This window comes from Pecten maximus, chromosome 2 (assembly GCF_902652985.1).
Source record: "Pecten maximus chromosome 2, xPecMax1.1, whole genome shotgun sequence".
Lineage (NCBI taxonomy): Eukaryota > Metazoa > Mollusca > Bivalvia > Pectinida > Pectinidae > Pecten > Pecten maximus.
The window spans coordinates 31,420,448-31,437,031 of record NC_047016.1 but is presented as its reverse complement, the minus strand read 5'-3'; the positions used below and the strand labels follow the sequence as shown (position 1 = coordinate 31,437,031).

General features: G+C 33.8%; 1 protein-coding gene and 1 non-coding gene across 10 annotated transcripts in view; both read left to right on the top strand.

Annotated features, from left to right (window-relative positions):
* The first annotated feature begins 3,360 nt into the window (after positions 1-3,360).
* The window catches only part of LOC117321780 (extended synaptotagmin-1-like), a 37,707-nt gene continuing 24,483 nt past the window's right edge, over positions 3,361-16,584 (top strand). For 5 of the 9 annotated variants that reach the window (XM_033876338.1, XM_033876334.1, XM_033876336.1 and 2 more), the window contains exons 1-10: positions 3,361-3,740; positions 10,394-10,435; positions 12,352-12,486; positions 12,964-13,040; positions 13,621-13,687; positions 14,156-14,245; positions 14,934-14,989; positions 15,363-15,483; positions 16,101-16,200; positions 16,508-16,578. In XM_033876338.1, coding sequence (XP_033732229.1) covers positions 3,453-3,740; positions 10,394-10,435; positions 12,352-12,486; positions 12,964-13,040; positions 13,621-13,687; positions 14,156-14,245; positions 14,934-14,989; positions 15,363-15,483; positions 16,101-16,200; positions 16,508-16,578 — 1,047 coding nt within the window. In that variant the 5' untranslated portion in view covers positions 3,361-3,452. The remainder of the gene's footprint in view (positions 3,741-10,393; positions 10,436-12,351; positions 12,487-12,963; positions 13,041-13,620; positions 13,688-14,155; positions 14,246-14,933; positions 14,990-15,362; positions 15,484-16,100; positions 16,201-16,507; positions 16,579-16,584) is intronic. The other 4 variants (XM_033876340.1, XM_033876339.1, XM_033876333.1 and 1 more) reach the window with 1 other exon arrangement.
* Positions 9,633-9,704, top strand: Trnan-auu. Its single transcript has one exon. It is a non-coding gene; the product is annotated as a tRNA-Asn (tRNA).

Here is a 16,584-nt window from a genome sequence, read left to right as displayed (position 1 = left end):
TAATCCATAATGGAAAAAAATAATAATGAAATAAAATGAAAAATATATACTATATAGTGAAAACGAGTTGATTAATCTAGATCTAGATTTTGTTTTCTGTAAAAAAAACCCATAATCTTTTTTATGGGAAAAATATGATTTTTTTCCCCTCGATTGAAAAATTATTTGTTTCGGATGAAAACAATCTTTTTAGATTATCATTGATAAATTTTTTTTCTGGATAAATAACAATAGTATCCACAAATTATACTGAGATTTTTATGGATTTTATAATTAATATATTAAAGATGGTCAGGGTAACAAGGTAGGCATTATTTATACAATGCATGATACATCAAACCACAAATTCCAATCCCAGGTAATTAAAGTTCACACTTCAGATCTACTGGCAAAAAAAACCCCAGGGCTGACAGGTAGAAAACACACACAGAAAAATACCTGGTACAAAAGGAAGACATCTTGGTTCAAAGTTAATTTATAGAAGTCAGACAGAATTTAGTATAAACTTGTATAATAGTATACGTAACACAAACAATATATAAAGCTGAACAAAATCATCATTTTAAGAGTTACATCTCAAAAAGTTACGGTCAGATTTACATTCCGTTTTTGATATTGTTTTCAAAAATGTGATAATTTCTATTTTTTAAATTATATTTTGAAACTAAAATCAGTCTCCTTGTGACAGCTGTCAAACAGTGGAAGGGCAAAAGGCATTAAGAATTGGATTTTGTATCTTTATATCATTTACTGATATTGGCATTGAAATCTCAAGGGTCAGCTGTAAAAATAAGGGTACATATCATCGTATGGTTGACAGTAACCTTAAACAGGACTAATTTATCTGATCATTGAAACCATGCTTTGTGTGCAATTTCTACCAAGGATTTGGTGAATCAACCACACTGTCCAAAACAAGTAAACAGTTTATAAATGTGTGATTTTTAACATGCAATGACAGCTTTCTCTTTGTATCACAGCTTCCATCCTTCTTCAATCAACTTGAAAACAGGTTTGATATTTCAAGTATAGTCTAGTATACAAACAAATAGCAGATAAAAGTGGAGCTGCATGGGTATTGGTCAATATGTTTTCAATACACAATATGTATTGGTTCTTGTATAAGAGTTCATCAGTAGCTCAATATGTTAAGTTAATAACACTTTTTTACTTGCTTATGTGTGTATGTTGTTTATTTATTTTATCAACAGCTTCATAGTTTGTTTTTTTTCAAAATCTATATTTATTTTCATAGTATAACTGACATTTTGACATGAATCTATACCTGTTAATGTGAAGCCAACAAAGATGACTATATGCTTTACTAACTCTGGAAAGTTTTTGAAGTTTCTTGGGCAAAACTTCATGTTTTGACCATAGATGCTAGAAAGTTAATCCTAGTTGAACTTTTAGTTAATTCTTGTTGAACTTCTTCAGAAACACAAGTGCATCTAATGAGGGCTCAACGGCAATGGAACAACCATTGTTAATGTTACGATTTTCAGTGCAAACTAAGCACACAATTATATTAGTTCTTTCTCTTTGTTGGAAATAGCATAATCATTGTTAGCCTCTTCAAATATGTGTACGGCCATACCTTGGACCATGCATGTTTATCGGTATATTGATCCACCACTAATTGAAATTTTACATTTTTCTGCAATAACAAACTGACACTATCAAAATAAAAGATGGTTGCATGTTAGCCATTTGATTAGTATGTCTAAAAAATTACCAAAATGGACATGTATATATTATATGGAAGTTAACAAAGATCCAATCAGCACTTTCCCAGATTTAGGGACAACAAGATTTGCTGAAGGATGGACAGACTTGGACAACAGATGATTTCAACTGCACACCATCTAACAGAAAAGCATAACATCCTGGAACCTATCCATACATTTTAAAAACATTTAATTCAAAGTTTGTCTCAATTGACAAGGATCCAAGAAACTGAACAAAGTGCACCAAATAGATTTTGACAAAATGACTCAAGAAGGAATGCCAAATTTTTTGCTCATGATTTCAACAAAATAATTTACTACATGCAGTACCATATATTTGCAACTATCACCTTTAGTGCCTTGCTCAATTCATCAGTAGTCCATGTATCCTCTTTTGATCGATTCTGAAAATTTAAAATGAATCTAGATCATTATAGTTTGTCTAGATTTTACATCAACTTATTGAACGCTGTAAAGCATAACATATCAATGATCTAGCAGTGATATTAATGATGCTTAATAGCTTATACAGATTTTTACTTTTATTACTTTTACAGTCAGTTAGCCTAAACATTCAAAACGAAAAAAAAAGTTGTATCCAGACACTAAAATTGTATGATGCCCTGCTGATAAGCAATACCCAGAATACAAGATACACGAATCTTTATTTTGTGTCGTGTGTTTTTACAACAAACATTAGCCCAATAGAGCTATTTCTACGACGGAAATACTGCAGTAATTACCAAAGACTAGTAAAAACAAAAACCGTTAAAACAAAAACTTTCAGTAGCCTACTGTATGTTCAGTGTTAGACCCGAGACATACAAAATATATTATCAATATATCAGAATTTATTGCCGATCAAGGCATAGCGTCCAAGAATGTCAAAACTTTAGTCTGGAAGCTGGAAGAAACGTTCATTTTAACGAATACAATTTATAAGAGTAGATGACAGCTGTTCGGTTGTGTCGTGAACACTTTGGAAAGAGAAAAAGCAAACGTGAAAAAAAGGAATATGAAGTGACCTGCCAAACAACTGAAGTAAACGTGAAACATCGATTAACCAGTAGCTCACCCTTTCTGATGGCATCTTACTGATATTTGTCGGTAACGCTTGATTGCAGAAACAACACGATTTAAACCTGTTGTGGTAAAGGTAGTTCTATCACTAACGCCGCCATTTTCAAGCTCAGGTATGTACCAGAAGTGAAACTAACCATACAAAACGACATACAATATCTAATAATTTATTTCTAAAATAGATCTTAGATTCATTAAATAAATATTGATATTGACTTCTTAAGCAAGTGAATCCCAAAAACATATTTTGACGTTTCTGAAATTTTCACACTTTTTACGACATAGCAATTCAGAATCATCCTACAGATGGGGGTGGTGATGTAGATCGCACCTGACGATGGTTGATACAGCTTCACAATAAAATACTTTGAATAGTTACAAATCAATTGACTTAACTGTAATTAAGTCCATATATACGGATGCAAAGTATTTGTTATAAGCAATATGTATATACGTTTGGAATGCCAGAACTCGACCAACCTTCTCTCCCCTATTGGAATAGTGGACCTAAACCAAGGTCGCTCTGAACCTCAAGGCTGTCTGCTACAATATTTACGGTAGGCCGTAGGTGTTTACTACTAGAAGAGTGTAGGTCTGTTTAAAGTGTCCTGGTAGATAGGATATGTTAATTAATTCTAAATAGTCATGCCAGACGACAAGAAAAACGTTGTAGCAAAGAAGAAAGCAGCCGGGGATGAAACTCGGTTGTTACCGATAATTTTGCGTTATTTCAAGTTAGCCGGAGTGGCACTTGCGGTGTATGGTTTTGGTTACACTCAGTTTAGTCCAGGTTGGATTCTTATGGGACTGGTTGCATATGTATGGAAAGAAAAACACAACCAGAGAAAACACCTACAGATAAAGATACAACAGCAAATAGCAAAGGATGAGGAATCAACGATATTGGCTCGAGTGGAAGACCTTCCCTCCTGGGTAAGAAAAACACCCCTCCCAATCAAAATAATGTTGTGTGTACTGTATGTGTATTACAAATGTAACAAGTGTGAGCCGCATTCCATGGCCGCGGGCGCCTTTACCCCTACACATAATTAGGTTTTACCTTAGTAATCATAACGATGATAGACAGTAAGATGCCTGTCTTCGTTGACACCTGTATGACTAGGTAGATTTCTATATAACATCATTGTGAGGGGCATGTCATTTACGGAATGCTGTGTATCAAGACTCATTGTGCAGTCAAGCATGTCCGTAAACTGCTGACAACACCATGAATTCATTGAGATTTATATACCACTATATATGAACCTCAATATACAACCAAACGTACTGATCGCAATTTACAGCTCAATGGTAGGGAAATGGTGACAGTGCTTGTGTATCAAATAGATCAATGCATGAATGATTATTATTTATATAGGGTTGATCCCTTGAACAAATAAAATTGGATGACCCCCTCAGTGACAGTTAGTTTAGGTGTGTCTTTTACAGGTGAGTGATCTTTTAAAAAAATGTACACTCATCCATGTATCAGTCTTAAGACCTCAGATTATATAGCATCCACAGGTGACGTCTTTATTATATTTATTTGTCATATTTTTAGGGGAAAAAACATCCTGTCTAAATGGTGCTATTAGTTGGAAGGCACACCATTTTTACACACACAAAAAATGCGAAGACTACATGATTCAAAAGATTAAAGTTTATGTCATGATGTTTTTTGGGTCAAATCTTCCTATTTACCCTATCCAATATTACAAATAATAATGTGATGAGAAGTACATTTGATTGTCTATTATATATATATGATGTATTTCCTGATGCATCCAACATACACTTTTCTGTGTACTGAGTGGAAAATCAGAAAGTTGACATATACTTGTGTATACAACAAACTGAGGAAAAGGTCGTGTTTGCATTAGACATGTACAATATGTATATGTGTTATGACATTATAGAAAGGAATGTCAACAAACTATTTATCAACAGAAAACAGCTGGCTAGATCATGCATACATGTCATAACTTCACAATTAGTAATTTATTTATATATATACCGTATATATATTTTTTTGTGAATTGGGATAGAAATATTGAGTATCATTCCATTTGGTCCAAATTCACAAACAATTACAGTTTGTTTCACTATTAATGCACATACACATGTTCATGAGTCACATACTCCTGATTAAGAGAAGTTTATATATATTTTGATCTGTCTGTTCCAGTTAGTGTGAGTTTATTTTGGGTTCTAAACCGTCCTATCAAAGGAAAATGAAAAAAAAAACATTTAATCAAAAACACTCGAATGTTTTGTATCATTTTCAATAACAATTAAATATTTTTCGGTTTGGTAAAAACATAAATTGAACAACAAGCTTAACTTATTTCTAAATCCTTATAATGGTTAGGTATATATATATGCTTCTGACAGGCAGTTGAATTGGAAAAAACATATATATACCTGCTGTGGAAAATATCAGCTAATACCATGTGTCCGCTGTCGAGGGATCAATGCAGAAATATGGTCATAAGAGAAAGAACAACATGTCACATATGTAGTTTTAATTCTGACTGTTCTGTGTGATGTCAAAAATATTGATGCAATACTATATACAGGTATATATAGATATGTGGCAAACAATAAAAAAATGAGAATGATTACTTTGTTTAAATTACACATGGAAGTTTATTAATCAACAAAATATACTATCATAGAGCGAAAATGCTGATAATATGAAGTACATTTCTATACTTTGTATTTAGGGAAAATGTGTCTTAGATTAAAGTCCACCACTCATTATTATACCTACTTCCTGTGCTTATGTTATAATATTAAGGCCAGATATGTACCAGTATATGGTATACATTATAAATGTTCTGAATTGAAAGGAGAACTAGGAAAGGTCTCTTTTGTTATTTATGCATTATTATATATAATTCTACATGAACTCTAATGGGATCCACTCTCATATTAGTTGATAAGTTAAGATAAGTGTCACACATTTAAATACATAAAAGTACATCAAACATATATATAAATGTCAACTCTTCAGTACAATGTTTAATTTACAATCATGAAGCTATAGTGAACGAATTACACTGATGACCACCAAAGTAAGAAAGCTTTCTGTCCAAGGTCCAAGTGTCAGCTTTAGATGTGCTTTATATGAGTTAATATGAATACTGTTGATATCAAATGGCTGTAAAAGAATTCAAGGCAATTTGGTCTTGGGTGTATGATATCAATTAACTTCTTTTTCTAAATCAGAGGGACAAACACTGATGCTAGATGTACAGTGTACATTTATCAAAAGGGCCATGTATGCGTATGTAGTATACGTAGTGAACATTGTACGTATTTGCCAGAAATTAAATTGGATATCATCAGTAGGAGTGCATGCATGGTGTCAGTGGCATATTTGCCAATTAACTTGGAACTTCCAAGATTGTGTCTGTTACAAATTTTAATCCCAAGAAAAGTACATTACAGACCTCTTCTTGAAAAACTTAAATACACGCAAACATATCTGGCAACTTATGTATAATTTAGGGTTTGAAATCCATCGAGCTCCCAAAAAGGGAAGATTTGAATTGGAGAATGGCAATATGGTGAGGATAAAAATACAAGTAAAATGTTTTAAATACAAGTATATACTATTGAATCATGTCTATGTTATAACTTTACTTAATTACCATTATTCTTTTCAACATAGGGATATAATTTTATTTAAAAAAAAAAAAGTACATATAAAAAGCCTTCAGCAAACATAAACTGACATCATATATGTGACGTATATTCATCACAGTACAATAGTCAGACTGTTACAAGTAGTGTATATATAGGGGCCGCGGTGGCCGAGTGGTTAAGATGTCCCGACACTTTAACACTAGCCCTTCACCTCTGGGTTGCGAGTTCGAAACCTACGTGGGGCAGTTGCCAGGTACTGACCGTAGGCCGGTGGTTTTTCTCCGGGTACTCCGGCTTTCCTCCACCTCCAAAACCTGGCACGTCCTTAAATGACCCTGGCTGTTAATAGGACGTTAAACAAAAACAAACCAAAAAAAAAAAAAAAAAATTCAACATAAAATTACGTTTGAATTGATTAAACCATGTATTTTTAAGAATTAAAAATTAAAATGTTATGAATTACATTTATTGATATCACTGAATTTGCTGATCATTATATAGAGGGAAATAACAGTTATAACAGGAAGATTGAATTCTTCAATTCCTGTATACAATAGAGAAAAAACATACACATGATACATGTGAGTCGCCACATTCAACAAAAAATAATTATCAATTATCTGTTTTAGTGTTTTTCCTGATCAGTTTCCGGTTACATGCACCACCAAATGAAGATTTTTTTGATGAATGTTCATCTATGAATCTTATTTCTTATAGTGCAAGTTTTAATGAACTTGTTTTACAGGGACTGGAATAAATCTGACATCCTGATTTATTGCATTTGCCTACAAAGGAAAGATAAACAACAGACTTGAGAAAATTACCTGACTCATCACAATACTGATAGAGATCCTTGATTTCCATAATTGAGCGATAACTGACACATTTCCCAATTTATTTAGTAGTACATTATGACATTATTACCATTGAAGTGGTTAATTAAATGTACAGATGTATTTTTATCAGTAGGATGTTCTTGAACTTAAAAACTTGCTATATATATCTATATAGCAAAAATAAGTGGTTACTAATATTCTGACAAAGTGTATATAACTGTAAATAACTATTTAAGTATTTCCCCTAAAAAGCTAGCAGAAATACAAAGGGAATCTAGATTTTGTACTTATCATTAGAAAACTATAGCTAGACATCTTTCCAGTTTGGAAGTCTTTCAAAACTGAAGATTTTTGGTCTGTTACTTACAATATATCATTTATTTTTGTTGCATATAAACATTTTATTACCATTTGTAATTCATTATCATATATGTAATCAACACAGTTTCAAGAATAACACATGCAAGATTAGTGACACTTTCACAAAAATTGCCTGTTTGGATAAAAATTTTGCACAAGATTTAAAACTTTCTCAGCAAGGTTACAAGCTGTTATAAATATATGGATTACATACATGTATTTGGGGTCATTCTGAATTGAAAATTAAATATTTGTATATATCTGTGTAGGTTGTATTATATTGTTAGTCAGACTGTTACAAGCCTGTACATGATATAATCAAACCTGCAGTTAGAATTGTCTTTTATATTCAATTTCAATTTCAATTTCTTTATTAACTGTGGGCCATATTGCCCATTAGCACATGTTATAATATACAAAGTCATAATATACGTGAACAGCAATAGAAATTACAAAGTGGAGAACGAGTTCAGAGTTTGTACATATAGCCAGGATCTTATTGGCTTCGAAAATAAGATTTGCATGATACAATTCACTGACATAAGTTATATTAAATATAAAAGTCTATACTTAGTCAAATCATGTACTTTTGGTTACATATAATATTGATATAATAACAGTATATTAAAAGCTATGTATTTGATCCAAATGAAAATATATTAATATCTGATATAATATAGAAAGTTGAAATGCACCAGGTGTGGTTTACCAGTTATTATTCTTTTTGATAAATAATTACATACATATTCAGTGTATAGATAATTTATATATTATATAATACTTAATTATGTACTGATCGATTGATATCACCGCTTACTGTATGTGGCGAATCCAAAGTGAGGGGTTCGCCACGGGGAAATGTGACGACACCGGTACACAGGTGAGTTAAAAATCAGTAGCGAGCAGTAAAAGGACAGACGCCCGACGTTAGCTCATAATTCCTATTCAGGTAAGGATTAGAACTGGTTAATAAAAGACATTACATTGGATTTCGTGTTGTTTTATCAGTGACTGCCAGTGTCAAGTTCGTATAAATTTATACCACAGGAAACGACCTAAATAAACTCGGTTTCTCCGATCTCTGTGCTTTGGTAATTGGAAATAATATGGAATATTTTAAACTTCAAAGCGAACATAGAAATGTGTCAATGATAAACATAAATGATTTTAGCTGTAATTGTCGGCGAGTCCTTAGATCGTATGTCAAATTAGGAACACATGGATGAAACGGGGATGTATGACCCCCCGATTTGAGGTGCTACGATTGCACTGTGCCGCGAATAAGAAAATCATTAAGGTTTTGTTATTTTAATACACACATTTTTATACAATTAGTAATAGTAATCTGACAATTTGACATCAGTAAAAACACAAACAAAAACACTGTTTATTAACAATAATAACGCAAATATTTTCATCCAAAATCGACCCAAGTCTAACAACCATTACGGACCAAATCCAAGATGGTGACGTGCATTTCGGCTTATCGGGTAAGTCGGTTAATCGGGTAAAAAGTCCCCGCAAATAGGCAACCCGATTAAGCGGAATGCACTGTACTGTATTTCAATAATTTGTACACTTGTATAATTTACTAGATCTCTGACAACTACATACAATGCAAAAAAATCCTGTTTCCATCTAGGGATATAATTTTATAAATTTACTTAAAAAAAAAAAGTACATATAAAAAGCCTACAACAAGCATAAACTGACATCATATCAGTGACGTATATTCATCACAGTACAATAGTCAGACTGTTACAAGTAGTGACAGTATATACATGTGTACATTTGTATAAACAATCCTTGTAGGTCCTGTACATACTGTAGATATATACATATTTCTATAGCTACCTACAGGTCCAGTACACAATTAAAGACAAAATACATGTACATACTTATTATAAGGTCATGTACACAATTAAAGACAAAATACATGTACATACTTATGTAGCGGAACTGGACTGGGTCGATCATCGACGACCAGATAGCTCAATCGGTAGAGCATCCGGCTATTGTTTGGAGGTCCCGGGTTCGAACCCTGGTCTGGCCGTGCATTTTTCCACTCCTACTACATTTGGTGCCTGTGACCAAACCTTGTTTCAAGTGAGGTGAATACTTGACAAGGGGATACCCAAACCTGGGTTGTGAGTTGTGAAGTCTTCGGGGTCGAGCATCCAGCTAGTGTTCGGAGGTCCCGGGTTCGAATCCCAGTCTGGCTGTGCATTTTTCCACTCCTACTACACTTATAAGTCATGTACACAATTAAGACAAAATTCATGTACATACTTATAGGTCATGTACAAAATTAAGACAAAATCCATGTACATACTTATAGGTCATGTACAAAATTAAGACAAAATCCATGTACATACTTATAGGTCATGTACAAAATTAAGACAAAATACATGTACATATATACACTTGTACTTAATTAGAGGTTCTGTACAACTGCCTATCAAGATCTCCCCACCACCTTCACATATAAACCAACTGAATAACACCACCATTTTGTGACTTATTAGCTCGACCATCTCAGTTTCAGCAAAAGAGATCACTAAGTACACTAATTCCTGCTGTTTTAATGTAGCATGTATGTTTTCATGCTGAAAAAATTATAGCAAAGTAACGTTGACAATTGCCATTAGTAATGGGATTATTGAGAAACAAAGATATCATATACCAATGAAACACTCAATTTTATAAGAACTGCATTTACAGGTAATTTTCTTTATTTTTTAGGTACATTTCCCAGATGTTGAAAGGGCCGAGTGGTTTAACAAGGTAAGTCTTTTGACATAGATACATGTTGGAAGAGTTTGCCATTAAATTTTTCCAGAAACAGCTTTACTCCCTTGTACAATCTATAAATCACAGTGCCGAGAATGATACTTGTGAAAATTTCTCTGTCATATACCTATTGGGGTAGGGGGATGTCATAAACAACTCTCAGGAGGGGATTGATGGGAGAACAATGTAACCCCAGTTAAAGATCTGAGGTGAGAGTTTAATCCCTACCCATGGAAGCTGAGTGAGACCACAGATCTAGACCGTCCATTAATATTGCTGTTGTTGTGGTTGGGTATTTGGGCATGATGATTTACCCTGAGTGCTCTGGATATTGTGACTGGCTTCTTGTATGTTGTTCAGTGAGGTAGCCACCAACTACTACAAGACACCACCTCAAAATGACAATCGCTGTTCATGTGGAAAAAAACAACTGCATCAGCTCCATTTTATTTCCTTATTATTTCTCCATTAGGTCATTTATAATTATTATTTCTTCATATTTAAATTTGGAAGTATTAATAGTGTATGTGTATATGAAAATTAATGGTGCATATGTGTTTACACTGAACAGAATAAGGATTTGAGGACAGGTCTCAGAATTTTATTTATATGTATGTGGGAGTCAGGTGTGTCTCTGTATTGATACAGCTGTGCCCCGACTACTACACACATAACCCTCAAAGCACTGTATTTACTAGCTCTGTCTGACTCAACACGTGATGGATGTATGGTAGTAGTACCTTATAATGTACTCTGGCTGTAAGTTGATGTTCATGTTGGGTAGTCATGCATGATTATATCTGTACCTCAAGGTCTTCAGTCCTGTGATATTACAACGTGTATCTGAATAATATGGCTGGTGTAATATGAATTATCAAAAGAGTTGTGTGCTGTACAAAATGCACAAGGAAAAAAATAAACATGGTCATGTGCTTTATATAACAATGCACTTGTAAATATGGGAAGTGAATTAGTTTAAACAATCTTATGCTTTAAATATAACTTGTGAACATATTAGTGAAGCATAAACAAATAAAAATTTCATGCTGATAACATTTAAAGCCATTTATATGCAAAATTATATATAAGGCTTCAGTACTGTCAAGGTAAGGCGCGGGATGGGTTACCTGTATAATATGATCCCCAATAAGGCTTCAGTACTGTCAAGGTAAGGCGTGGGATGGGTTACCTGTATAATATGATCCCCAATAAGGCTTCAGTACTGTCAAGGTAAGGCGTGGGATGGGTTACCTGTATAATATGATCCCCAATAAGGCTTCAGTACTGTCAAGGTAAGGCGTGGGATGGGTTACCTGTATAATATGATCCCCAATAAGGCTTCAGTACTGTCAAGGTAAAGCGTGGGATGGGTTACCTGATATGATCCCCAAAAATAATACACATTTCTTTAGGAAGGTTGTAATACAGGGTTACATATATCTAAATGTGGAATACCATGTTTGTCACTGTCCTCTTGTGTACACACACAACAGGTTGTCAATAGAAAGCTGGTCTTGTCAGATGAATGTCTATGCAAATATTTTCTTGACCTCTGTTAGAAGGTTATCATGATCATACTTCAAGGAAAGTATTTAAAACCCAAAACAAATACAATAAATTACTGAATTTTCAGTATTCATGCAGGAGAGATTTATTATTAAAACACAATGTCTTTAAGATAAAGTAACTTCACTGGGGTGTTTTATATAACATGCATAATTAATGATGTTTGCATAATCTTTGCTTTCAAGGAAAATTTACATTTCAAACCCAAAATAAATTCTGATATGCTGCATGCAATATTACTGAAATCATGGACATATTATTCAAGATAATGTTTAATGATTAAGAAAGTGTAAAATCACAGAGATGGTTTTTGCAATATACTTGAATATTTTTTTGCTTGCTAGATTCTGGACCAGATCTGGCCATTCATTGGGGATTATGTGAAGAAACTACTGATGGACTCCATTCAGGAGAAGATCCAACAAAGTCACTCTACTGTTGGATCCTTCAGGTTCACTCAGATTGACCTCGGAGATATTGTAAGTATGGAGGTCATCAGGAACCAGTACGTGTATATGTCATTTTAACATGGTTTATAAATCCTTCAGGCCCAGAATTAAATAATACAACCTATAATATGATTTAACAGGTGATTAATTACATGAAGTGAATTTATTACTGGATCATCAATAATCATCTGTTTCCAACAATTTTGAAGAAATAGGCCAGGCTTGTTTCAGGGCACCCAACTCCTACCAAGTTTGCACTGCAGTCCTATGCATCATGGATAAGGTAGTGAGCCTTATATATAACAGTCCATATCCTCTCCCTACATACCCACCTATAATGTAACCCATACTCCTACAGTGAAAGGGGCAAAATGGGAAGGAGCTTGTTATCAATAGGAATATCATCTATGCATCATAAACATTGATTGTGATATGAATGATTGTGTAATATTCTTGATCAGAAAATAGTAAACATATAAAAATAACATTCTTCTCTTCTCCAAATAGCCTCCCAGGATCGGAGGTGTGAAGGTTTACACCGAGAATGTCCGCCGTGACGAAATTTATCTTGATCTTGATATCATGTAAGTATGTCAAATAAAATCTTGTAAGTGTACTATTTATATTTTGACTGTCATATTGAACTCCCATAATACAGTAGTGTCTACTCTTTTGACTGCCATATTAAACTCCCATGATACAGTAGTGTACTGCCATATTAAACTCCCATGATACAGTAGTGTACTGCCATATTAAACTCCCATGATACAACAGTGTACTGCCATATTAAACTCCCATGATACAGTAGTGTACTGCCATATTAAACTCCCATGATACAGTAGTGTACTGCCATATTAAACTCCCATGATACAGTAGTGTACTGCCATATTAAACTCCCATGATACAGTAGTGTACTGCCATATTAAACTCCCATGATACAGTAGTGTACTGCCATATTAAACTCCCATGATACAGTAGTGTACTGTCATATTAAACTCCCATGATACAGTAGTGTACTGCCATATTAAACTCCCATGATACAACAGCTGCAGTGTGTACTATTTTGACCATCATATTGAACTCCTATGATGCAGCAGTATGTACAATTTGACAGTCATATTGAACTCCCATGATGCAGTAGTGTGTACTCTTTTGTGTTAACAGCTACAGCAGTGACAGCTTCATTGAGGTCAAGGTCAAGGGTATTACAGCTGGAATCAAGGATCTTCAGGTACAGTGCTCTGGATGTCAACTTTTCTCTTCCAAAGTGAAATGACATTGAATTTTGTATAACAAATGAATATCATCAACTGCAAACAGTAGCTAAAACATTGGGGCCGATAAATGCTGCAGGCTTTCATATTTTTTGGATGTTCGAAAGTTTGAAAAAGGATTTGAAGCTTTTTTTTTTAGGGTAAGCTAAAGGTAATTGTTGCAGACCAGAAAAAAATCAAATATAGTATATTTTGGTTCAAATATTCTTGAGAGCCAATGATTTGTAGATATGTTAAACTATCTATATGTTATAAGTACTGATTAATAATTAACTAGATATTCATGCTATAATTAACTAGATATTCATGCTATAATTAACTAGATATTCATGCTATAATTAACTAGATATTCATGCTATAATTAACTAGATATTCATGCTATAATTAACTAGATATTCATGCTATAAATTGATTAACATTGACAGTTGCGTGGGACACTGAGAGTGATCTTCAAACCTCTGATTGGTCAGATTCCACTGTTTGGCGGGATGAGTTTCTTCTTCATCAACACCCCGGTAAGGTGTACAATGTATCTCCACTGGGTCACACTGTATCAAGTTTCTATTCTGTAAAGTATTTAAGGATAAGGGAAAGGGGACAGGGTTTGAATTGTTTTTATTTTACATATTTATGTCTTCAGATTGTGTGACATGACAGCTTCAAAATTGATAATGTTTTAGTCATTACTATTTCAATGAAAATTTTAATTAACGAAGTAGGCAAAACTCTAAAGCTTCATCTCGGATGATAAAAAACAAAAAAAATGGTACTTTACCATAGAGGTATTGCAGTGTACTTGTAATAGGCATTGGGGGAGTCCTTTATTATCTACCTGCAGTGATCATGAGTACCTGTGATAAATACCATGAACATTATTTATTTTACAACTGTGAAACAATTTAATACAACAAGTCACTGTTAGTATTGTTGGCCTGGATGGAGGCATGCGAGGGGTCTTGCTGTGGAAGGAAACTTGAGAGAACTATTAATCAGGGAAAATCCATGAGTAAGGCAGGTGACCCCCATTCCTTTTCATGTCCGATTGAGGAAATGAGCTGTGGTCACCTAGGTAAAGACAGGTGTGTAACGGTCACTGCCACCTGACCATTCAAACTTTATAGATGATAATTGTTAACATCATTTCTGACCTTTAAACTGAAGTGTCTACAGTACAATTGTAACAGTATTTTACTCTATTGCCAGGACATCGACTTTAATCTGACAGGACTTGCCAACTCTCTGGACCTCCCAGGTCTCAGGTAAACACCTATGTAATCTTTGGGAAAGGAATGTGTTTGTAGATATACTTGTGGTTGAATAGAAATGTATTGGTATCTACATGGAAAGCTAATTTGATACATCATTATTTCATTTTATCATTTTCACTCCAAAGTTGATAATGAAAGCAATGATTGAGATGAAATATTTTCCCTGTCTGTGAAAGCACACTGCATTGCTCACTGAATTATGATCTAATTTGAATGAAAAATTGCTGCTGATTCATGGAAATATAAATGCACTATAATGAATTTCATATGACAAAGTTGAACAATAATATATACATTAAGTAATATGTTCTTTACATTCATGAGAAGAGACCATCCTGATTCCGATTATGTTCGTTTTTTGTAGCGACATGTTGGATACAATTATTGCGGAACAGATTTCCAACATTATGGTGTTGCCCAATAGGATTGTTGTTCCCATGGTGCAGGATGTCAACCTGATGATGTTGAGGTATCCCCAGCCTGATGTAAGTGTAATAGATATATATACCTATATATTATGTATAGGAGGCACTGTGGTCTCATAATGGACACTGGGCTACCTGATCAAAAGGTTGCTAGTTTGAGTCCCTGCATGGATACCATGTTGTACCCTTGAACAAGATAATTCTATGTTGTGTTCAAGTCAACTTAGCTGTATAAGAGAACATGATTGGTTGCTGAACATTTTGTGTGCAAGCTTTTACATTTTGTAGCTCCAAATTCCAATGGCAGTCCTGGCTATATGCTCCCTTTGGAGTCAAAAGACTTTGGCTGGTAGCAAAAGGCTTGATAGCCACAGATAATAACTTGTGAATGGATTAGAGATAGCTTTATTGTCGTGATACAGTGAAGAACTTCAAGTTGTTATGATTACTATTAATTATTATTTTCCCAGATTACTATTAATTATTATTTTCCCATACAAATGAGTACATTGACAATTACATCAAGTTATCACATACTGACAGTACGACATGATACATTTCACTATGACTCTGTCATCAATAAATCTGGTACAGAATATTTTACAATATACATTTTTAGCAGAATTTAATTGAAACACGAATTAATATCATCCAGCTACACCCTGTTTTGATTACAGGGAGTACTGCGTATCCATGTATTAGGGGCCAAAGACCTTATTAGAGCAGACATTGGATTCGCCAAGAAAGGAAAGTCGGACCCATATGCTGTAGTGAAAGGTAATGATGATGCTGACATTGGTTTGTCTGTTTGTTTACCCACATTTCTATCATGAATGTAAATTCAAATTACAGGTACTGTTCTTCATTTATGAAATCGGAAAAAGAATTTTCAGATCATTTTGGTATTTATTCACATTCCATCTTGTGCATGTAGATAGCTAGCACTCTTTAAAAAACATATTTTTCTCTTGCTTTTAAGCATTTGAAGATATTTGCTGCAACAAAAAATACAGGTTGATACAGGTCGTTTTTATAATTTTCAATTAACAAGCAGCTGAATTTGTTTTATTATGTGTATTTTCAGTTGGAGCAAAGAAGTTTAAGACCAAAGTCATCAATAACACTGTTAACCCAGAGTGGAATGCTGTTTTTGAGGTAAGA